The following is a 25,995-nucleotide window of genomic DNA, read 5'->3' as shown; positions in this document are numbered from 1 at the left end:
TACACTCCATATTTTTCTATATTTTTTACCACAATTTATTTAAATGATTTTTCATAACCATGAAAAAAATCTAGAAATTTTTGATACTAATGAGCGTTATTTAAAATTCAATATCACATGTTGATTTGATGAAATAAATATTTTTAATTATAATAAATCATGATTTAAAAAAAAAGAAAATTTAATAATATTTATTTAATTTTTTCATATCGTAATAAAAATATTTATTTACCAACTTCAAAGGAAATTTTTATTAAATTTTTTGTAAAAACACTTTGAGTACTTTATTTCAGTAATTTAAGAGATAGATTATTAAATATTGGAACAATGAATTTTTACTGATTATATTTACATAGATTTTCAAATGAATTTGTGTGGAAATGAGAAAATAATTATCATGAAATATAAATAATTCATTTCTAATGGAAATTTTTTTATCTATTATGACTAGATATTCATTAGTCAAACCTAACTCGAATAATTTTGAATAATTGATAACCACCTAATAAAGCTCATAAAAGTTGGGTTGATTATCAGAATAAAATTATTTAGCATATATTATTTGATACAATATTTAAAAAAATTTCCATTTTATTGTTCATCATTTTTATTTAATAATCAGAAAATAAGAAATCATCGGTGAAATGAAATTTAATCCATTCTATTTTCAAACATGTTTGATAAAAAATAAAAAGCCAAACATGATAGCTTATTCCTGATTTTACATTTAAATTTACCGAGTGGAAAATCCCTTAAAGTCAATACTTCAACTGGTGGATATGAAATCTTGTAACGCAGTGTAATTACACGCCAGGATGAAGTAAAAAATAGATAGAGGGATAATAGCTTATGAGGATGATGGTAAGTTAGAAAAGCGATTATTCGCTCACTTGACAAACATGTAGATACCAGTTGGTTCCATAGCCCTTGCAACAGCCTTCCAACTGGCAATGATGGTGAATTTTTGTCTTGCAGTGAGTGGCAGTCGTGGATCAGTTTCGGCTGGTGGTGGTGGTGATTCCCTTCCGCTTTGGTTTTGTTGTGTTGTTGATGTGGATGCCAATTTAGTCAATTCGCACCCCATTTTATCTGATTTTATCGCACTTGAATGGATGATCGTTTGAATTTTCACAGTCACTATAATTAATTTATATTCTTCTTCAAAATTTTATTTAATACCTTTTATCGTTATTATTATTTCTTTATTATAAGGACCGGTAATCATTGATTCCACAAACTTGTTGAAGAATTTATCAATAGATGCAAATAAAAACCAACTTCCTCAAACTCCCTCCCTTTCAACTTATCCCCCGCTTCAACAATTCACCCATCTCTTCCTCCCCATATTCTACACCACCTTCTTCCGTTTTTTTCTCTTTCGTCGCGTCGTTCTTCTGGCAATTTTATTGAGCTTTTATACCAATTCAAATGTATAACTATTACTGTCAAGTAGCTCAGTCACAGGTGCACTCTGAACATGTCCATCAGGATTATTTACAATGATCCCAATGGATAGCACAGTAAACTCTTAGCTCCTTTTAATAATGAATCACTCATCTTCCTCATTATTATGGATTTGTTTGCTATCAATACTGCAACGAAAAATGCTTTATCATTTTTTTTATTATTAACTATACCTAAACAAATATTTATCAAAATATTCTCATTCAAAAAACCCCCAAATGGATGTTGATGATTCAAAGATTTATATTCAATAAACACAATTATTTTCATTTATAAGTAATAATAAAATAAAGAGTAATTTTCTACTTTGAAAAGTTTATTTTAATCTTTTTTTGTTTTTTTTTAATGAAAAAAAAATTCATTCGACAATAATTAAAAAAAACTAAAGCAACTTTAACTAACTGTAATACTTCAATTTCAAAGTTCAAGCAAAGTTTTTTAAAATTTTTTTTTCCAACTTATAAAGCACTCGAGAAAAAAAAAAGCCTCTAAACATTCACTATCTTATCTTTCTGATAAATTTCCGAATTAACACGTAAGCCATTCCCTTAATGAATTTCTCACTCCATCAGAGCAAACTTACCCCTAAAATATTTTTACAAATTGAATCTTTTTATTGGGTTCAACTTGTGTCATTGATGTGCCTGAGAGCCAATATTGCCATTGTAGGGTGAAATGACATCAGTATCACTATAAGCAGACAAAATAAATTTATTTAACAATTAATTACTTGGAATTAATTTCACTTAATATCATTTTAACTACATCCCACCCAATTAGTAACAAAAGAAAAAGTAATGATAATTTTTTATCAAATAGCAATAACACTAGAAGACAATTTAAAATAGTCTCAAGGAATCATTTTATCATCAAGCAACTTTAAGATGAGACACGAGAACGACGTCACGTCAATATTCCCAGCTCACGTTTGATATAGTTGAATTCTTGAAGATTTATTTACTGCTTTTCGTTATATTGATCACTGGAGAGCTTAGCCAGGATAAATTCACATCCAATTGAAGCTCAAAGAATTCAGGAGAAATGTTGTTTATTACATGACCAACTTATTTATAGTGAGACTAAAGTGAAAAAATAGAGTGAGGGTGAGTTTCCGAATCGAATGTGATGTTACTTGAAGCCCAGACGAACTAAGACTAAGGCCATCTCGTATAATAAACCCTCTGGTATGCGCTTGCGCTTCAAAAACATCAGATTCTGCTTGCACAGTTTTCGATACTTTTGTCCAGCATGTCGTTGATACATATATCTATTTACAATCTCTATAGATCATGCATTTATTCCACCCTCAAAACTACCTATTGTGTGATTGAAGGGACGAACTTCACAGCTTGCAGCTCCAAATTATCATACATTAAATCTACTGTTTATAGAGGGGAAAAACAGAAAGGAAATTGTCATAAAATTAACATGAAATCGCTTTGATTTTTATTTAATTAAAAAAATCAAGATTCAAAAGACTTTTGGTCGTAATTGTGTTCATCATTTTGTTTGGTGGATAAGCATTGTGTGAAGTGGATTTGAAATTAATGTCATCAGTTGATGTAGCTCAGGCTTAGTCAAAAGTGAAAGCTGATAAAATGTGGTATTTTCTTGATCAAGATTCATTGTTATAATTTGACAGTAATAAATTTTGTTCAATTCTAAATATGAGGTAAATCAGAGCTTATTTTATTTCTGATAAAACATTTCAAAGCTTTTTTTTTTTTATTTCTGTGATAAATATAATTAAATAGAAATATGTATGTCAAAATCCTTTGACGACTTTTTTTTTCAGTTGAATGTTGATTAAGTTCCACGAAATTAGATATAGTTGAAGTAGTCTGGAGATATTGATACAAATTCAATAGAAACTTTGAAGATATTATAAATTACATTTACTATTTTTCGAGTTATTTTGAATTAAATTACTAGCAAGTCAATATAATTAGCAAATGTATTTATTCTTTATTCAACATTCAATAAATCTATATCTTTGCTTAGCAGATTTATTGAAAATTAAAATGACTGTAAATCAGAAAATTGATTGATGAATAAATAAATAAAATATCCAATTTCCAATAACCAATTAATGATTTTTATTTAAGTTAATTTTAATTTTATCTTTCGAATTTCTAATCTACTTCCATGAACTCCAGCAGAAAAAAAAGCTGTTATTGAATGAACACAATTGATTATGTCTGTCCAATTAATATTTCAATAACCTGATTTCTTCTCGAAAGCTGAATTGGTTAATAAAAAAGAGAATGACACAGAAATAGAAATAAAAAGTTCTGAAATAATAACATAGATTGACGCAAGTAGGATTGTGTAGAAGCTACAAAACATTATCTGACTTTTTTTCATCGACTCCCAAATTTAGTCTGTGGCCTAAAATGGCCACGGAATATTTAGCAATCAAGCCATAGGTTTTAGGAGCATTCCAGACATATAATTAGAGTCCAAGGTATCTCGTGAGAAAACGCTCCAACACACAATGGGTGTAGATCACGAAATCCCTATATGCACGTTTCCTTCACATCATCCGTTCAACCACACTACTTTTCATTCTCCATCTTCCTCTTATTCTCCTTTACTTCTTTTCACAATAATGAAGCTCTCAAAGTACGAAATACGTAATCCCACTCATTTTTTACTGTTAAACACATCTGTTTCGTGAGATTACCTTCCATAAAAATTAGGAAAATATCTCTAGTGTTTTTCTGCTTTATGATCTCTTTGATATACTTGGTCTAACTGTTATATTCTGAAGCCTCTGTTTTATTATACTATTTTTTATGAGTAAAACGTCGTGTTCTTTATCATCCATTCATGTCAAAATCTGCTAAAACTTCAACACTTGATTTTGGATAGATTTTATTCGATTAGCAAGGGTTCCTTAGAAATGGTTGATACCTTTATCGATAAATAAATAAAGAAATAGTAAATCTTTTGTCTGAAAGAAAATTCAATTACAACAACTCTCAAGATAATAGGATATTTACAAGAAGGATATACATGATTTATAGCATGGATTTATCCAAGTGATATTCAGATTGGTCTGAGACATCTTCAAGATTTACATTTATCTTTTCTGTTCTAATTATGACAATGACCAACAGGTATGGAGAATAGTAATTAATAGCTGCAATAAATTAATCTCGATTTTTGCTAGTAATTTTTGTTAATAATTTTTCAGCATTTTAATTAAAAAAAAAATTGCTATCTTCTATACATATATATTTTTTTCATATTTCACTCGATACTAGGAAAATTCAAGAAAGATAATTATCATCTCTAGATACCGTAAAATCCCTAGTGTATCTGATGTGCTTCCAACAACATCCAACCCATTTTTGTGATAGAAAATCCATTAAAAATTCTTGATAATCTTTCCGATGATTTTTATTTTTATTCTTCAGAATGTTTGGAAAATTCTTCTAATACCAGGTTCAACTGTGAAAAAATATAATAATTAATTGTTTGAATTGAAAGTTCAAATAAAATATAATAAAAAAATTATTTGTTCTTTAAAAATGAGCTATATGCGTCAACGGATCAACAAGCACCAATTATAATATTAAGTTTTTCAAGTGAAAAATAAATAATAATTTCTTCAACACTCAATTAACCAACCATCTATTATTCACCTCAGAAAAAAATAATAAATCAAAATTTCTTAAGATCAATTCATATAAAAATAATTCATCAAAATGACTAAATAAAGAAAAACAATAAAATGATTTTTTTTCCCAACTTAATCCGTGTATTGTGGTTTGAATTTGATTGCCAGGTATGGTTTTCAAATGAAAAGACCTAACTTAAAAAAGACCCGACACACATACATACATATGTTTATAATATGAATGATGATGAAGATTGAAGAGAGTTTGGATATCACTGGAGACTCTTCTGGAGCGTTTTTCAGGCCAATGGTTATAGTGAGCGGTTCAGGTAATTCCGTAATGTCATAGTATAGATTTCACTGGTGTGTTTAAATAACTGGTAAGCTTATACGTAGCAGCAGCAGCAGGTCGAAATAATAATTGAGTTTGTGTATGAGATCGGTTGGGTGAGGAATTGAAAAGAGTGGGACGAGTTAGAGAGTCATGTTACCACCGTTTTCAATCTTTTTTCTTCCTTTATTCTTTACTTAGTCTTCGTAGTAGTTCAAGTCCCTCTTTCTCTTGTACTTACGCCTTCTTCTCTCCCACCTGACTGTGTGTTTCGCGGCTATCCGGATAACCGGCTCGATGCTGCTCGGCGTCTAGTCAGTCGCAGGATCGTCGGATTTACCTGCAATCCATTGTGAGCACATGAATCTTTCAAGTCTATTTAATGATCAATTTACAAATTTTTTATATTTAATATTTAATTATTAGTGGTGCTTGTTATTTATCTTACCTTCCAAGTCTTGTTATTTCTTAATTTAATTGGTACTGATGTAATGAGCTGGCTTCAAAGAATAATCATTATTTGGATTGTAATTAGTGAGTGGTAAAGTTGATGAAGAAATAGAAGTAACACTAATTACTCGATAATATCTACTTTTTTTTTATAAAATGGAATTACTAAAATCAGGCAAATTGGAAGCACAGTTATTCAGGTAAGTCTCCAAATGTATCAGTATTTACCTGTGTAGAGAAAACATTCTATTTACTTATAAACAATAGAAAACTATCATTCAAAGTAAACTAAAGAGTTTCTTGGTTTACCTAGACTATGAATAAGCATTAAATAACTATTTTAATGAAGGAAAAATATTTTTGTCGTTTAAACATTGACAATAGTTCTTGAGAGTGATACTTTTGAAAAGAAACATCATTGGGAAAGGTGAAAACTCCTACACTGAAGCCCTGAAAATATTACAAATGATAAAAAAAACACTGGAGATAAAATCTTTGAATATTTTTAAACAAAAATTTACCTTTAATGATTTATGTAATCAATTAAATGTGTAGGAGATAAAGAAAGGTGATCATTTTATATCATCAATTAAACGTCAAAAATCGTTACTATTTAATCTGTTATGTCAATAATTTATTTCATTCAGATGCTAATATTGTTGATCAATGTCACACTTGAAGACTCATCATAATTAATTACAAAAAACTTTAGTGTCTTAAAAGAAAAAATTAAATTAACTCTTTATGACCAATAACTATCACAACATTAACGTCTGAACTAAACTGTATGAGATGGTAGGAAATTTGAATCAATTGAAGGTTTTATTAAGGATTAATAAAGCCACCAAGTTTGCTACCAGTTTCTGGTCATGTTGTATTATTTATCGATATCATTGCTTGTTCCAAACAAATAAAAAAAAAAAATGGAAACTTTTTTTATTTTAAAAACGTGGTAGCCCTGTTTCTGTACAGCTTGTTATCCATGGTGCACGTACTCCAAGTGTTTTGAGGAAAAATAGTTATTATAAACACTGGATTAATTGACATTGGTAATGGTCTAGTGGCTGAAATATGTATCGTCTGAACAAGTAGTAATGATAATTAGGGATAAAACAAAACAGGTTTTCCTATCACTTGTAATCCTGTTTTACGCGTTCATTGCTCTGCGTGAGTCTCCTGCACGCGTTCGTCTCTTCCACTATATATTTACGTCTACATTTACAGTCTGTGCAAGATAAGTATACAGAGGTCTACATACCGATATACGTATGCTGTATGATTGTATGAGATACTATGTACTCTCTTCCACTCTCTTCAAGGTGACTGCCCGTAATGGCGATTGTAACGCTTGCAATGCCAATCGTGCACTTTTAAATTCAAGCCTGCTGCAGTACTGCTCAAGAGGAACAGGTGCAGAAATTGCCCAGGTTGCTTGAAAAAAAATTATTTTACATCGATCAACTCGATTTACATTGGATCATTAGGAAAAATACCCATTCAACATTTAACGGGATACTTTGGCTTGTGTGTAGTATTTTATTTCTTCATTCATTTCATTTTAATATGACCCTCTCGTGATCAAAGGCTCTATTTTTGAATCGAAAGTACACTTTCGATTGAATGGAACTGATAAGAAATAAAAACCAATATTTATTTCTCTGATCATGCTGAGAGAAAAAATCTAAATATTTTCACTTTAAATTAAGGTTATGTTTAGTAAATAGTTAATTATTGGAAAGTAATTATGATTGAGGATAGATAAAGTGGAATTGGCTTTTATTTATTAGATGAATTTTCCATGCTTATTTGAATTTTATTCTAATCAATTTCTTCAGTAAATATTACCGTTGGATTTAAGGTAAAATAAAGTAAAGTCAACAGTATGAAAGAAAAATTTCTGCTTTGGAGTAAAAACTATTTCAAGCTGTTTAAAAGCTGTATGATGGAATAAAACTGGCTTAAAAAGTGAAAATTGCTCCAAAGAATCACAACTATACCAAGTTAATTCGAGTTGAGGTACTAGTATTCCTTTACCTCTTCTGACTTATCATCAATTTACCTCCACTATGATACCGATTTTCACTAAGGAATTTTTCCAGTCCAAGATCTATAATATTTAACTTTTTATTTTCACTGTTTCATCATGGGTATCATAGACTTTTCTTCTTTTTCTTTCAGCTAAGGCTTCGTTCTTGTTTTTCATCAACCTAATGATCAATATTAAAAAACGCAGTATGCGTGAGCATCTTTATAACCATCTACAACACGCAAACCAAGCAAGATATTATTCTAAAAAAGTAAAACTGCGAAAACTTCCTGCAGAATTTTGTCCTGATGTGCGTTGAGATGATTGTAATAATAATGGTAATATAGTCTAGTATAAGCCTGGAGGAGATTAATAATTTTGTTACATTTATTTGCATTCCTTTGATGTTGCATGCCACCATTATAATAATAATGATCATAATAATAATGTTATATGATTTATTTAAATAAGCCCTGGTGCAGTATGGCTATGAGATATTATGCGTTAACCACCGCTTGGTAATTTCAAAATATATAATCTGTAATAACGCTATTTTCAACAATAACTTTATTAATATTATCACATTACAGATTTTTACATAAATAAATTCTCATGGAGGGACAAAATCAAAGCTGTGAAACAAAAGAAATAAATTCATTCAGTTTTTAAAATAAATCATCAACATTTAAACTTTGAATAATAAGTCTGAATGATAGAAAACAAAGGATTTAAGCTTTGGAACCATCAGCCAAGTATTTTTTTCCAACTCACTTGTGCTAATCTAGAAGAGTATTAATTTTAGGAAAAGATTTTTTTCTTTAATTAGTAAAATTGAATTAGAAATGAAATGAACCAGTCACTCATAAAATCAGTTAGAAGGAAAAAAATAATTGAATAAAATTATTCGCTCAAGACAGCTGGCCAACGTCTGATCATCCAGAACCTTTCTTTAATCATTGAACCAAATTTATTTCTCAGTCCAAAGAGAATAAAAAGCCTTTTGTCTTTGAATCCTCTTAAAATGGACACTTTCTTTCTAATTATTACCAAGGATTTATCTGCACTCTGATAACAATCATAAAAATTGTCACAGAAGCAGTGGATTACTTATGAATGGCATTTTGACTTCCGGTAAATTAAAAAAATTAAAAGCCATATCGTGGGAATATTCGTTGATACAACAGTCAGGATATCCAACAGTACATGTCATATATACATGTATATATTATTCTGAAAAAGTGAAGACACCAAAAGTCTTAAAAATACGAGGAAGGTGGAAGAGAGTATCCGTCAAGACTGTACATGCTCGACTGACAAGACTTTTAAATTCAGCCAAGCGTACTTCCCCCTATTTTACCTGATGTAGTGTCTCGCCATATAGTAAACCTGCTTTGCGTAGTTAAAGAGACCATAGTACTATCTAGAATGAAAAAATATCTAAACTCATCATCAACCAACATGCTCCTTGCTATAATTATCGCCAAAGGGATTTCTTTTTTATGCAATCATCCAAATAGCAAGCTCATTTAGCTATCTATCAAGGTTACCTGGAGCCAGATTTCCTTCACATTTCAATCATAAACTGATGGAAAAAGATTAATTGAAGTGTAAGATATTTTTTACACTCTATGACGAGTTTTAGAGGCCACCTGCATAATTTACAACTCTGTCTGCTCCAGGTGCCCAACTCTTCAGCTATTTAGTTGGGGGATTGAACGTTTGGCTATCTGCCAGAATTATTTAGTCCACAATTAGACAATCTATAGAGCTGAAGTGTTTTTTTTTCTAGTGTTTTTTATATTATTAAAAAAAAATTAATTGATTAATAAATATTCTCTGAGGTATCATTAATTATTTTTTTAATTGAGGATGAGTAAATGATCTGAGCTATGTTGTAATAGTCTTTTTGTTACATCAGAAATTCTTTCCTGTTGTTTATTTAATAGTTATAGAATAACTTTCATTAAACATTTCTTCTAAAATTTCATCATATTTGCAGCAAAAAAAAAAAGAATGTTATATCTTGATAATTTAATACGAAATTTAATAATGTTGGATAATTTTTCATAAGTTTTTAATTTAATTACATTTATTTATGAAATAAATTTTCCATTATCAATACAACAATTATTTAAGTAAAAAATCTCTTGAAAAGTAGGTAAAGAAGAGAAAAAAGAAACCTTTTACTATTCTTCACTCTTCAATTGCTAACATAAAAATAAGCCAGGATAAGACATGTAAATTAGATGAATTTACATATAAATACTTGTGCTTAAACTGTACTTGAAGACTCCAAACTGAGTCTAAAAAGTTAAAGTTGAGAGTTAAATGTAATATTTTGTCTAAAGAAGTTATTTTGTTTCCAAAATATTCTACTTCTAAACATCATCATGAATTTATTTAATTAAAAATTACCAAATTAAAATTCCAAATTTGTTTTAAAAATTTATTACTTCATTACTTGAAGAAAAAGATCATCACTCATGAGGTGTGAAGTGTAATACATATTTATCATCACATTACCATCCCACATAACATCATTAAATCTCATAATCATCATCTAGATGATGAAATTTATAGTTTATCTAGTATCACTTGAATAATATAATAATCAGATGTTCCATCATTACCAATTTCTTACCACAAAGTCTGCATTTAATTCGCTAGGATGAACAGGATAAAGAGAAAAAGTGAATAATTCAAATATCAACCATGATAATAATAATAATAAGTGTAGAATAAATAATGAGAAGTTAAAGATGCAGCAGCACGTCTATAACAATGGTTCATATTGGAGATAGTAGAGTCTAAGGTTGGAACAAGTTACTAGCAACGACTTATTGTATTATAAATCTAATCTTCATCACCACTTATAGTGTACCTATCGACTCTCTAGTATCTATAGACATTGGTCCACCAACTTCAGCTAGTCATATGTCTCAGTTTGCTATGCAGCACTGAGTGAAATGCACGAGGGCGTACCTACACGCTCTATGAGCTCCAAGAATAAATTATTCTACGTGCCTTATTTACCTGGTCCTCCGGTAATGATTCCAAGACATGGTGGGATGATACCGGAAGTGTAGTCAGAACGGCGGAACAGCTAACTCGTACGCGGTCGTTCGCTCAATGGAAAGTTTATTTCTTCAGTTCAACTTGCAGTCTTTAAGACTGTACATCGACATATCTGCGGGAAAAAAAATCATTTCATAAGAATTTGGTTTCTCAACTAATTATTCACTTTTGATTGTTCATTATCCTGTGAGAGTGATTATTATAAAAGCTATTGAGTTTGACTTAATAATATCCCCTTAGTATAATAAAGTGTGTGAGAGTGTGTTTATATCATAGGTGAAAATCTCAGAGATGGTTAGCCAACACGCAATGGCTACGACAGTTCGTAAAGTTAAACATGAAAATCGTCTAAGGAGACAGAATCAAACGCAAGGTATTTGCTTTCTTTTCACATCCCTAGTTTATTTTTTATTGCTGGTGTCATTTATTTGTAGCCTTTTCTCATGTATTCACTTCAAGTTGAAGAAAAGCATGAAGATTCTTGGTAAAACAAACCAGCTTATTGTCAGTATCTTTATCTAATGTGGAATTTTTTAATTATTTCATGAAATAAGTTGGATTTTTTGGAGACTTGAAACGATATTCTAGGGAAAATATTGTAATTTAAAGGTTGGAGAAAGCTAGAAGATCTAGGATAAGATGAATCCTTTGATCATAATATTTTATGATGAATTTATTATGTAAAATGTCCTCGTTGACATCTTATTTTTTGGAGTTTATACTCTGTTATTACTGCTTTAGCAATAAATGATGAGTAATAATAAAATAATGATGAATAAATAAATGAATAATGATGGAAATCATTAATGAGTGAAGTAAAAATCTACATGTGAAAGACCAAGATAAAATGAAGCTAAAAAAAGTAACTAAAGGTCATTGCGGTCAAGAACTTTTAAACAATTGTTTTTTTTTTTTCTTTAGTAAATAATTAAAAAAAAATCTTTTTAAATGCACAGTAATTATAAGTACACATACTGAACAAGGAAATTGTTCTTGAAGCAGTGGAATTATTTCAAATGTGATTTTTATACATTTTTTAATACGTGATGAATACTGATCGTATCAAAATCATACATTATTCCTCAACTAGAGTTTTATGTGAGCACTAGGAGTATTCCAGATCTCGAAGTGCTTTCAAGGATTAGAAATAATGTTTGGGGCTTTTTTATTGATGAAAACAAAACATTCACAATGATCACACATAGAATTTTAAAGATATAGGATTTCCAGGGTCAAAGTTTGGTTGAAAAATTATGTTTTTTAATCTAAATTCAATTTCCATCCTTTCGATGTTTGAGGATTGTTTTGCTTTTGTGACAGGAATAATTTCTAAATTTATATTCAATTTTGGTGGAAAAAAAAAATTTATACATTGAAGGAATGAAATTTCATCAGATGTTTTTTTTTTCATTAATAATTAATTGATTGACACTTTCCTTTTTTTATTAGGTGCTTTAATACTTATTAAATAATTGATTTCAGTAAATTATACTTTGAATTAAAATCTTGGTCAATAAAATAAACTACAATAAAATTTTAATTGGAAATAAAATAAAAGATATTTATATTGGAGTTTAAAAAAAGAAACATAAAATTTTTTTCGAAATTAATACAGCAATTCGGGTAATGAGGTTCTTGGAGCCAATTATTAGAAAGAGTTAATTGGTTTTGTTATAAATATTGGAATAATAAAAAAGTAAATAATTACTTGAATTTAATAAATTCTCATCATTTTCTATCGTTGGTTATTATGTACTGTAAATAATGTACACTTGTTAATGTCTTTGTGATTCCATCAATACTTAGTTCCAAGTTGATGCTTATTTTAAATGCTCTTTTTTCATTTTCCTCATCAATCTTGATACAAATAAATTTATTATCAAATAAAAACACGTATTTTCCAGCTATAAAAAATCTTATCAATTATGGACAAATTGTTACCATAATATTTGAGGTTATCAAGTGTTAATCCTGTCAAAGTAAAAAAAATTATTACTCCAAAAAAAATATTTTTATAGAAAAAATAACATGAATAAAAGATTTGTTGCTTATTACCTCATTTTCTAGCTGAAAAAAATACTATAAATAAAGAAAAAAAATTCATTGAGTTCAATAAATAATTTTCCCCTCAGCTCCAATTAATAAAATGATTTACTTTGAATTGCAGATGAAGAAGCGATATACAAGACAGCATCATCACTTGTGCTCAAGTCAATATCGAATAATCATATAAACCTGGTAGGAGGTTCAAAGCAGACACCTCGAAACGACAACTGTAGTAATAACAATCAAGAGAGAAATAATTCTCACAACTGTGTAGTCCAGCAGGCAGAATTTGGACTACAACAGTTGGATCACAGAATGCCACCTCTCTATGGGGAGGAGCAATCTCCCAATCAAAACCAACAAAATACCAATCTTCAGACTCACAGCAATAAATTTCCGGTACATCTAACTTTATGCTTTTTCTCACTTTCTCATTTTTCATCACCACAATTTCTAAATTTGTAGCCTAAATTCTTTCCTTATTTATATTTAGTATTTTTTCTTATTCTATTTTTACGTTGAATTGGGCATTAATTAAAAATGTAACACACGTAAAGAGGTACGCGATAACAATAAAAAGGTTATGTTAACTAATATAATAGCTTTAAGTGAAATCTTTGACTATGTCTCGTCATAAACATAGACATAGAAATATTATATCTACCTATAAAGGAGTAGGTGTACTCAAGGGAGTTGTTACTATTCTTGGGAATATTCTCAAGCACTTCTCTACCTATCGTTTATAAGACAAAGGCATACAGACTGTACGCAAAGCCCATGGAAAATACCGTTTACCGGAAATGCCGTTGCGATTGTAGTCTGCAGGATATGTACCACGTTACTTTTGTAACGTACTTATATATGTATTAATCGTGAAATTCTCTTGAGTCATTCATCTCAGAGTTATTCATAAGACCCAATTTCATATATTTATGCAATTTCTTACCACCAACTTATTCTATTTATTCATACACTTTCTTCGTTTTAAAAACTAACCTTTCTTTTATTTATTTATCAAGTCTTTCTAAATTATAAATTGCATAAGAGGCTTTAAATATTTTTATGTAAGATGGATAATCCATTTTAAAATCAAGAAGTTGTTTTGATAATCTTTACACAACACAAAAGGTAAAATTAATTCCAACAAAAATTAATTTGAGGTTAAAACAAATCGATTGGTTAAATCAATAGGATTGAAATAATTAATAAAAGAATTTTACATGTAATAAAATGTAAAAAAAAATGTAAATGATATTATAATTGAGAAAAAATACTTTTAAATTGATAAATCATTTGTGGCCATTGTACTTTTTATGGTCACAGTCTAGTAAATTTTGATATTTATAGTATCATCAAAAAACTTTTATCCTCCTTGTTGTTGGAGTAATAACCAATTGTTGGGTGAGATAATTAGAGTTATTTAAGTTATTTTTGTTTTTATTAATTACTGTTATTATTTATCTCCTACTGTTCTGGTTACCAACAGAGAAAGTGTTTTTTTTTGTCACTCAAAACAATCATAATTCATTGTCGAAGATATCTAATTATGACAAGTTTTATTATGAATTAATTTATTTTAAGTAAAAGAATAAATTTGTTAATTAAAAATTGTAATTTTATTGCTCTATAAAAAAATTTAATTGTTAAAATTACACTAGCATATTTAATTTCATCAAGAATTCTAGTATCCATTGATGAATATTTAGGTTTGATTTAACTCTGCTCTAGAAATTCAATTAATTTTTTCATTAGATAAATTAAATTTTTATAATAATAAATTGAAACTATTGTTTTCTTTTTTATTTTAGTTTAAATAAAACTATTTAATGATAAATTTCATTTGTTTTTAAACGTTTCTCAAGTTTAATGTTCTACTGACTAAATGAGTAGAGAATTGAAGAGAAATAATGATTAATAAAATGAAAAGAACACTTTTTTTTCTCATAAAAATTTTTTCTCGCGCTATCAGACTATAAAATGTATCGTATTCTCATTTTTCTTGAGACTTGAAAATCTCGTACAACTGTTACACATCAAATAAACAAAAGAAGACAATAGTCATTCTTATTGTATTCTGATGATTCTTCCTTTTAGAAATGTAGAGCATGTATTATTACCTCTTGTATATGAATTTATTATTTAATTGCTGTACAACATTTATGAGAATATCTCATTAATTCCAGATTGAACGGGAAGTTGTATTAACATCGATTGACAAGAATAATAAAATTCCAATTCTAAACGAGTACAAGCAGAGAGCAGCAGGTCGTGTTGCTATTGCACCTGACGCCCCCATCAAGCAACAAGCCTGGATCCAAGAGGTATGAAGCATATTTTATTTATAAATAATGATCATAATCATGGACTATGAAGAAAATTGAAAAATTTCTGTGAAGCAGGAAATTACTTTGTAAATTTCAGATTAATTCTTTAGAGATTTATAAAATTATTTTCATTGTCAGGAAAAACTCTAAATATTGTTGCTAGATGGAGAATTTCAAATCGAAAAAAAAAGCTGGGATGATTTGTTTTTCTTCAACATCAAAAACTGGTGTATCTGAATATATTTCAACCCAACATGGAATTATATTAAAACTAACTCTGGTAAAAAAAAGTCTGTTGGTTTTGACACATTTGTGAGATAAATTTCAAATAGGAGTTGATGACGATTTAGAAAAAAATGCAGAATTCATTTATTTAGTCTTGAAAATAAATTTTAATTTTTTTTTCTTTCCTTTTGAGTTGGAAAAATAAGTGTGAGAGTTAACTTCTTGACATTCCAAGGCATGAAATGTGAGAAAATACAAGCTTAACTTATCAATATTCCACCTCTTTTTGAAGCTAATTGAATTAAACTCTGCTAACAACATGTTTAAAATAGTTTTTATGATAAACTTTTCCCGCATCAACTAGACCTCTACTTGTCAACCATATGAGGATTGCTGAGTCTGTCTGTCACAAATGTGAAAGTCAAACTTCCGTATATAATGAGCAAGAGCGACAAATTTCTCATTTTTATGGTATTTCTTTAAATTTTTCAAAGCAAATATAAATAAATGTATTTAGTTATATAGGTTTATCCTTCTAGAAACGACTTTCAATATTACAATGTTTAAATTTCCCATTTATTTTCTTACAAAATAAATTGTCATTTTTTTTTCGTTCGCTTTTGTAATCTTCAAATTTTCACTCCAATTTGTAACTGTGTTATTTTTGCCTCTTCAACAGTGAAGTTTCCTTTAACTCGTTTCTTTTAAAAAGAAGAAGAAAAAAAAACAATTTCCTTCTCCGTATGCGAGAAGCGTAAGTTAACGTCGTTCGCGTTCTATCACCCAGACTTTAGCAGTCGCTAGAGACTCTTGTTATTCCAGTCGTATCTCTTCTTAGGATTTGACGCACGGTTAAAGACCCTGAGTTTTTTCCTGACTTGTAACATTAACCATTTTTAATATATATTCACTTACCTAGAAAACGATTGCATGTATATTTATTATTTTACATATCATTATTATCATTATTGTTAACGGCATGTTGATAAGTAGTTTGACGGTAAATAAATTTTTACAGGCTAACTTGCAAGTCCAGGTTGTGGATCAACGACAGGATGGTCATCCTCATGTTGGTCAAAACCAAGAAATTTATTCGTAAGTTATTTATGCCAGAATGAATTCAATAATTATCTATACTTGATCAATAAATTCTATTGATTAAATAAAATAAGTAAAGGAGGAATTTAAAGCAAATGACTTTGGTAAATTCAGATCCGTTTCAACTGGAGCTGTGCCAAGAATTCCAAAATCTGAAGAAGATCGTTCAAAATCTTTGTCGAAAACTTACCACACAATTAAAGAGATGATTTCCAGTCGATTTGGCCCGTCTCGTAAGGACATTGAGCCGGAGATTGAGGTTAGCCTCAACAACGTAACAGAGGAACTAAGAAAATCCAATAAGAGTATTGACGAGGATGAAGCAAAAAAGAAAGAAAGCATTTATGGTAAAGCCAAAAGCCATGATACTCAAGTGACTTCAATGAAGCTTCAACAACAACAGCAACAACATTTTACCAACAACACTTACAACCAGCAATACAATCACACATACTATCAAAGCTCTTCGACACAGCAAAATGCTATTTTGCCAGGTCAACATCAAACTAATACACCAATTCAACCAAGTCTTCCGGGACAGTCAGCTCAACTTCATGTCAGTCACATCACCCCACCAGCTGGCGTTCAAACAGTCCATCAAACGCAGGTGTCTCCCTATAACCCACAAATACCCGGACGAAATGAATATGTTATTCAGACTCACAGTGGGATACCTCAACTTCAAAACCCTCCTCTTGGTAAGCATGGACTACCAATGCAACCAGTGACAAACCTGAATCAAAATTATCCAGCATCTCAACAGCTAATCCATCAAAGTCCACGGTTTTCTCACAATCAACATGTCCAGAACATGCATCAAAGGCAGTTGATTCAACAGATGCAACAACAACAACAACAACAACAACAGCAGCAGCATCTCGGAGCCTCTCAACCTAGTCCAAGAACTGCCATGAGGACTCAGCAACAGCAGCAGTTTCCAAGTGGATTGTCTTATCAGCAGTATCAGCAAGCCCGTCAGACTATCTCGAGGTCGCAGATTGATCTTCCCAGTACATCTCGACAGACACTTGACACTGTTAGGATGATGGGACAGGAAATGTATTATCATTATAATAAAGGTCGGCCTGGATACTCGGTACAGAATCCTCAGGTATATGTTAAACAGGAGAATAATCAAGAAAGCGAATTGCAGCATAAGAGATTTATCGAGAAGGCTGTTTCACAGCCTCAACTATGTTACGGTGATCAGAACAAGGATGGAAAGAATAACAGCATGGAGCTGTTGGCAACAGAAAAATATGAAATCACAGTGGAGGAAAGAATAACCCAAGAGTTTGTGTCTGATAAAAATCAGGAAGAAAATCATCAGAGATTGAATCAAGACTTTAGACCAGACACAAGTCTTGATAATCGTAAAGATGAGATGATGTACTTGGATAGTAACAACAAAGAGTTGCATGTCCAGAAACTATCAGATCAAGAACATATGGATTCGTTGGAAAAAAAAGATTTAAAAGCTCCAAGTAGTGGGAGGATAATTGAAGATGAAAAAAAGGATGAGAGGTCTAAAGAAATGATATCAGATTCTGCTGATGTTAATAATAAGAAGACCAATGTAGGCCAGGTGCACGAAATTACTAAGAAAATGGAAGAAATAAATTATCAACAAACGCGAGATTGTAAAGAAATCAAGAGAGAGGATCTGGAACATAGAATGGCGAGAATGAAAATTCAAAATCAAGGTTCAGGTTCAGATTATGATAAACCAGGTCAAAGCTCCAGTAATGTAGATTCTGGTAGAGGCTCCGCGGTATATTCCAGTGGTAGAAGACCGCCTTTAGTAGATCAAAATCATCAGCAAGGTAAATAACAAATAATGTTGATTATTTCCACTAATTAGAGAAATGGGTAGATTAGAAAGGGAAGATCAAATACAAATTTATCAAGTGTTGACATAAATTTTGGTTCAAGACGCCTCGAGCGGAAAAATATAGATATATCAAAGTGTAGAGACCTTTGCGAACTAGTTTTAAGCGAATGAGTAGATAAAATAAGAAAATATTTAAAGAAAAAGATTCGTGCAATAGCAATCTATGAAATGAAACAAGATGGAGATGATTGGTTGAAAAATAAGGGAAATATCCGAGAATAAAACTCTAAAGCGGTTTGACAGATTTTTTTTCCATGGAACTGATTAACGAACTAATGGAATAAATTTTTATTTTAATTAAAAATGTCATAAACATTAATTTAATATTAAAATTGATTAGTGAGCTATGGAATGTGAAGTATTGATAAAGTTAGAACAGTTGGCTTTCTGTACTTCTTCGTCTTCTTTGCCAGTGAATGTTGGTAAAACAATCTAATGAGATAATTTTTAAAAGAAAAACCATTTAATTGATTTAACAATAAATAGTCATTAATGATTAAAAAAAAAAATGGGCCTGGGTGAAATATTTTATTGATAATATATATACGAAAGTTAATCATGCCATGAATGATTACTTTTATTAAAAAGAAGTAGCTCAACCAAGAAGGGTAATTTTAATTGAAGTCAAGAAGTATGCATAAAACATCGGTATAGGTGGTAATCACATAAATAGATTATATCATCAATCATTTGCATAATTTTTTTATCATTTACATCAAGTATCTGTGGAAATATTATTATTTTATCCTTGATGGATATACAAAAGATAATAAATAAATTTTATCTAGCTTAATAATAACATAGCTATTGTTCTTAGGATAAAGCACAAATTAACATCATTATTTAATCACTCATCAATACTTTTTCTATAATTTGCATACTCTAAAAATCAGAATTATCATGAAGAATATGATTTAATTGTAAAATGACCTTTCATGTCTGATCTTGAAAAAGAATTGTAAATTAAATAGACTCTTTAGGATATTAATCAACATCAACTACACGGAAAAAATGGTGCTTGCAATATAACTTTTTAATCTGTCTTTAAATAATTGCTGTATTAGAATCTGTATTTTTCCTCCTCTATATGATCAAGTGGTTGAAGTATCATCATTGTATTTCATATTATTCTCACCACATTTAATTTCATGACGGATTTTTTTTCAATTTTTTTACAATACTGTTTTTAATTTTCTTGCGATTATGTATAATTAATTCAAAGAAAAAACTTACAGTAGCAAGAGATAAACCAATTGCCAAAAATGTATACATTACTTTAAAATTATGATTTTTAATACGTCTCCATTTAATATAACCTCTTGCAGCTTTTCCGACTATAAAACCCATATGGACGTTATTTTCTTGATCTGACATCAAACTGGCAAATCCTAGTTCCCACAATAATAGAAAACTGTAGTTTATACGATGTTTCAATGGTGAATCATTACGTGCAATATAAAATTGATAACTTCTATGAACAACTGGTGATATTTTAATATGAAATATTGCTAAAATATGGGCCCATTTATTTTCAATAATGCAAGCAGTCATTTCATTTTTTTTAAGAACTTCAAAACATGATAATTGTCCATTAAGATTCCAATGACGATTGTTTGGAGTTTTAAATTGCCTCATATAATCTGCAATACCTCTAGGATAATGAAGGTGTTTATATTGAAGGCTTACTAATTTTTCAGTAGAATCTGGAAATTTATGACGTGGTCGATTGGTAAAAAAACGAGCTAATTCTCCTTGAAATAAAGTTTGAATGAACATGAAATAAAAAAAAATTATCATAAAAAATATCTTCAACGATGCGGTATTCATTGGTATTTCTAGAGATGCATCAATTAAAAGTCGAATAACCTCAAAACAAGCAAACGCGATGGTTTTTTTTCTATTTGAAAGCCAAACGACTAAAAATGTAAGAACAATTAAAATTATCATCATTATAAACATCGGCAAACCTAGTATATAATAAATATATTCAAATAAATTTTGAAAATCACGTTCTAACGCAACAATTTTATATTCCATAATTTTGAAGGGATATGACATGGTAAAATTTGGATAACCTACTACCTCATCATTAAACAGGATCAAATCAATTTTCAAATTATAAGCATCTTTCAATAAACTATCATATTTTCGTCTTTTTATAGTTTTATAATTAATAAAAGTCGCTTCATAGCCCGTTTTCATACATGCTTCAAGTAATTTTAGAATAATCCTATCATGAAAAATTTCATCCACTAGTAATTTGTGGGAAAAGTAACTCCACTCCAATCTACTGTCTATATTTTGGATTTTAGTATCTAATTCAATCCCAAGTTTTATTGTAATAGTATTATTGATATACCTGGTGCGATCGAAATCGAATCCTTGACATAAATTACCTGAAAACAAATAGGAAATATTCAAATCATCTAAAAATTATTAAGATCCAGGCAAAATAGATATTCAAAAATATCTGTGAAAATTGAAGCTAAGCTCACATTCAAATGATATTCAAATACTTAAATTTAATTTTGTCAAAAACAGAAAATTTCTGAAATTATCAAATTACATCAAATTTTATTTATTGATATTTTAAATTTTATGAATTTTAAAAACTTCTCTTATTTTAATATATATTTTGTCTATAAAGAAATGCAAATATTTTATTATACATAATATAAATTTAAAATGAATACACCATCATTTTATGACTGCACATAAAATGCCAAAAAAGAAAATTATCAAATTTTGTTTATTTTCTAATTCTCTAATAATTACTAAAAGTTCAGTGGTTTGTTGTTAGTCATTTTTTTTATCAAGGAAATGTTCAAATAATTTTAAAATTAATATCATTATTTAATACTCTAGCAACAACGATATTAAGTTTATTATTTATCTAATTATAACCTTAAAAAAATATTTTATCAATTAATTAAATTACCTTTTTCATACCTCCTGTTGAAAAAACGAATAGGATTGTTTGGTTCAATATATTTAGTTAGTAGAAACCATTTAGATGGTGCATAAGATGAATATGGATTGAAAGTGTATATCAATGGAGTTTTGTCTGGATTTGTAACACATATAAAAAATATTGATAACAATTCAAAGTACCAAGCTATTTCCAAAATTATTTTCCGATTAAAACAACTAATTCTTCGTATACTGAATATAAAAATTGGAGTCGCTATGTCTAATAATTGTAATGATTTCAAAGTTACTATAAAATCTTTAACAAAACCTGATCCATATATTGTCATAATAACTGCATCTATTTGTGTTGTTTTTTGGATGTTTTCTATTTGTTTATAGTTATAATTTGTTGTACTATTTAATCTGATATAAGAAGGAGAAGGTATTCCACTAGGAAAGTAATGATTCTGATGACGATCATCATAGAATATTACATTATGATAATCTGGATGACACTTGGTGAATAATTCTTCCTGCAGGAAAAAGTATATTTATAAAACAAATCCAAGTTCAATGATTAAAAAAATTACCATTATGTCATGATAAACTTCAAATCTGTTTGTAGTAATATTCAGAATCGAACAAAAACCAACAAGTATTAAATTAAAAAGAATTATAATCACCACGTAATTATTGAGATTTTTCATCCTGAAAATATCTTGAATACAAGTTCACCAGTGCTGTTCTTTCTGTGGAACTGGAACACATCATGTCTATGATGTGGGTATAATGATATATCGAATGAATATTTTATTGCAAATTATCAGTGAAATAATAAATAATGAAAATTATATAAATTAAAATGGTTGATATTTTTTTCTAGCATTGATAGCATTGATCTTCATAATTATTTATTATTTTATAAAAATGGGTCTTTCAAACATCTAAAGTCAAAATACTAGTGTTAATAATTATGATGATATTTAAACTATAAAAATAACTTGGTAATTTTGTATAATTAGCTCGAGATACTGAATGGGTAGATATCGTCGAGTCTGAGCTAAGAAGTATTTTGGAACCCTCAAGAGATATTTCAGCAATGGCTCATTCCACTCTTTCGGAAAGTGTGTCATCAGTGACACCACCATTACCACCCCTTTCACCACATGGAAGTCCAAGAACTCCTAGAAATCGATACTCATCCAGGTTTGTAATTAAAGATACCATTTCTATCAGTTTAAATACAATTTATGTATTTTATTTGGGATATTTAATTACTGTATGTCTTTGTTCTTTCATCAGTTTACCATATGGAGCAAAACCTACTTACAATGAATATGGCAAAAGCAATGACAAGAGAAACTTCCAAAGTAGCATCAAACATCGAGCCACATCTTCAACAATGAAGAAAGACTCTCAGTCTAAAAAATTCTCTCATCGTATGTATTTATTTATTTCCTTAGCTATTTTCTTCTAGTATCCAACCCTCTACTAAAATGCTAGCTTGCTAAATAACGAAATAATATCTATTAATAGACAATTCTAAATAAAAATGTAACATATAATAAATATTATTTGATACTCAGCTTTGATAATTATCTAATGAATCTTTAAAAATTAAATAATAAAGAACATTAGATAAGTTTGGATAACCTAGTGTGCTGGTAATATTGGTGGAAAAATTATTAATAAACCAATAGTAATTATTCTTCTAATGATATACTATTCTTAATAAATAATTCAACTATCTATTCACTTATATATAAATATTTAATAAGAATCATTACCTGAAGATTATTATAGATATGTTGATATTTTAAAATGCCTACATGTAATTATATTCTACTAGCCTATTTTGCTTTTAATTATAAAGGGTGATTCAGGGGAATATTTTATTCGATTATTCAATTTAAATCAATATTCCTTAGCTCATAAATTATCTTTTGTGATGACATGACATAATTTCAACATTCCTTTACCTTTTTAATAATTTTTATTCGATATTTAATAACATCCTAGATGTGGTATGTTAAATTTTTCATTGTTTTTTTTTTACCAACTAACCAATAAATAATAATCGATTTAGCAAATTGGTAAAATCTTCAAAAGCATTGGCTTGAAATTTGAGATATTTAAGTTCAAAGCTAACTGTGCTATATTTCCCCCAAGTTAACCTACTTCTTTATCGGTTTCTCCTATCTTCCCTTTGCTGATAACCAGCATCAACAGTGAACAGATAACACCAATAATAATAATAATGATAAAATGTTTGAATTTAGTTTTTGGTGTTGAAGCAGCGGACCTAACTTCAACGACAACTGGATTAGATTTAGATTCGATGTTAGACAGAAGTGATTCTGATTTAAGCACAAACGGGAATGATGCAAGAACAATAAGAAAACAGCTTGAAGGATTGGAGAATATGTATAGTGAAGTAAGTGCACTTTGAGTAATGAAAATTTTGATAAATATGTGTATTTAATATCAAAGTACTTGAAAAATAATTCTATTGGCATATGTAGGTTTTAAAATTACTGGGCGGAAGTGTTAAGAAACGAAGGAAGACTCGAGGACTAACAAGTTATGGTTCAGTATCTTCCCTTCCTACTTCGTCAGTTTCCTCCAGACCAATTGCAAGGCATCATGACAAAAGGAGATCTCATGCTATTGATGAAAGAATAAAGAAAGCAAAAGACGTCAAGAGTATCAATAAACGTTTCCAACGACTTGAATCGCACGTTGTTACTTTAGCCCGGTCTGTAGCTCATCTCTCCTCAGAAATGAGAACTCAACATTTGATGATACAAGAAATGGAAAATATTAGAGGTGAAATTTCTGCTTTAAGAACGCAAACCAACATGGTAATGGTAAGATCACAGTCACAGCCATTGATAAAAGACGCTGAGTTGCCTGCACTCTCCAATCCATCAAGAGTAAAAAAACTCACGAAATTTTTTGGCACTGAGCCACCTCTCATCCGGTTATTTCTTCGAGAACTCGGCTATGAGGTAACTTCTTTTTCTTTCATTTATTGCATTTAAAATACCTTTTTTATTTCAATATAATTTCTAGTAAATCTGGGGTTGGAAAAGAGGAAGTCACTTCCTTGAATAATATAAGTTTCTAAACAAGGCTCAGTATAGAGCAGGAAATGAAAAATAATTGTGACATTTATTGTTGTGGTTAGATAGATAAAACATTATATTAAAGAACTTTTAGTTAATAAAAGAAGATAAATTAGTTGATTAGAAAGGGGTTTTTTTAGATCAAATTTATTAAAGTTATGGTCTTTTAAAAATAAAATATGTTAACCTTTGTTCTCTTTTATTTTAAAAAATGCTTCAAATAGGTTGTTTTAAAAATATTATTGCTTAGATTAGACTTTTTTTTTTACTAAATCCGATTTATTCAGGTAATCAGCAGGGTTAACTTGAAAAAAACTAAATCGTTCTTATAATACTAGGTTTAGGGGACGAAGAACAGCTTTATCGATCGTGCAATAATCTTTTTTTTATTACTACCAACAGAAATATGCTGCGGCGTTCGAGAAGGAAAAAGTTGGAATGGTAGAATTACCTTACTTAAGTGAAGAAAGGCTACAGAAAATGGGAATACCTTTAGGACCCAGACTGAGGATTCTTCAAGAAGCTCGAATATCCGTTTGCAAGGATCCAATTTATGTAGTATAATATTATTAAAAATCATTTTTTATCAGAAAAAAATTAATACTTATAGTCGTAATAATAATAATAATTATAAAAAAAAAATTATAATAATAAGTCTAGTAGAAATTTAATTGAAACAACAATAAGAGTCTAACAAGACAAACTTCAAGATCTAGATTAAAATAGTTATGTTACCAGTTGGTACAAAGCTTGTTGAGAAAATTAATATTGCTCAGGATTAATAATGATAAATTTATAAAATAAAATCACTGAAACTGAATGGCAATTTAATTTCTATTAAAAATCATTTAAAAGTTGTATTGAGTACTTATGAAATTATAACAATTCCCTTGCATAGAGTATGTTGGAAGAGCAATTTTCAGTTAATTGAGTGGTCATGGTACTCTACCAGCGTTTTAATTAAATCAAAAAATATTACGAAAATTTCTACTAGAATAATATGACAATCCATTAAATAATAAAGATTGCTATCGAGTTAATGAACAATTTCATATCGTACACCAAATCATTCAAAATTATTCAGTATTAATTGACAATTAATCAAAGTGTACATTATATTAATAAGAATTTTATTCTAATATCGATTATTCAAGTACAAATATCTATATTTATACGAAATAAATATGATAGGAAATGCGATGAGAACGTTTGTCAATCACGAATGTTGATGCTGATGGATAAAAAAAAAAACATTTAAAATAATAATACATATACGTATCGCCTGCCAAAGAGTTACCGAACAACTTGTTTTTGTATTATAATATACAAATGTGTATTTCATTCTACTTTATGTAATATTTAAAATAGAGGCAAAAACAATGTGGAGTAATTGAATCTTTTTTTTTTT

General features: G+C 29.2%; 2 protein-coding genes across 5 annotated transcripts in view; one reads left to right on the top strand and one right to left on the bottom strand.

Moving 5' to 3' along the window:
- The window catches only part of LOC118069407 (neuroglobin-like), a 12,259-nt gene extending 6,254 nt beyond the window's left edge, over positions 1-6,005 (bottom strand). Inside the window, exons 1-5 of one of the 3 annotated variants that reach the window (XM_035087488.1) lie at positions 5,866-6,005; positions 5,311-5,757; positions 4,767-4,917; positions 2,048-2,154; positions 891-1,592 (exon numbers count right to left, since the gene is read on the bottom strand). In XM_035087488.1, the coding sequence (XP_034943379.1) occupies positions 891-1,084 (194 nt within the window). In that variant the 5' untranslated portion in view covers positions 1,085-1,592; positions 2,048-2,154; positions 4,767-4,917; positions 5,311-5,757; positions 5,866-6,005. Of the gene's footprint in view, positions 1-890; positions 1,593-2,047; positions 2,155-2,390; positions 2,602-4,766; positions 4,918-5,310; positions 5,758-5,865 lie in introns of those variants that run through there. The other 2 variants (XM_035087490.1, XM_035087491.1) reach the window with 2 other exon arrangements.
- LOC118069404 (myb-like protein P) lies at positions 5,956-25,995 on the top strand. Of its 2 annotated transcripts, none has more exons than XM_035087482.1 (10): positions 5,956-6,067; positions 13,136-13,413; positions 15,198-15,335; positions 16,582-16,658; positions 16,776-18,484; positions 22,485-22,668; positions 22,765-22,901; positions 23,742-23,896; positions 23,985-24,470; positions 24,990-25,995. In XM_035087482.1, exons 2-10 carry the CDS (start codon positions 13,330-13,332, stop codon positions 25,149-25,151), a joined length of 3,132 nt encoding a protein of 1,043 aa, XP_034943373.1. In that variant the 5' UTR covers positions 5,956-6,067; positions 13,136-13,329; the 3' UTR covers positions 25,152-25,995. The 2 variants fall into 2 exon arrangements, with proteins under 2 accessions (XP_034943373.1, XP_034943372.1); XM_035087481.1 differs by lacking the exon at positions 5,956-6,067 and adding an exon at positions 11,228-11,341.

Source organism: Chelonus insularis, unplaced genomic scaffold, assembly GCF_013357705.1.
Source record: "Chelonus insularis isolate UGA/USDA-ARS -01 unplaced genomic scaffold, ASM1335770v1 contig_408_pilon, whole genome shotgun sequence".
Lineage (NCBI taxonomy): Eukaryota > Metazoa > Arthropoda > Insecta > Hymenoptera > Braconidae > Chelonus > Chelonus insularis.
Note: the sequence above shows the minus strand (reverse complement) of the source record. Positions and strands in the feature narration are given on the sequence as shown.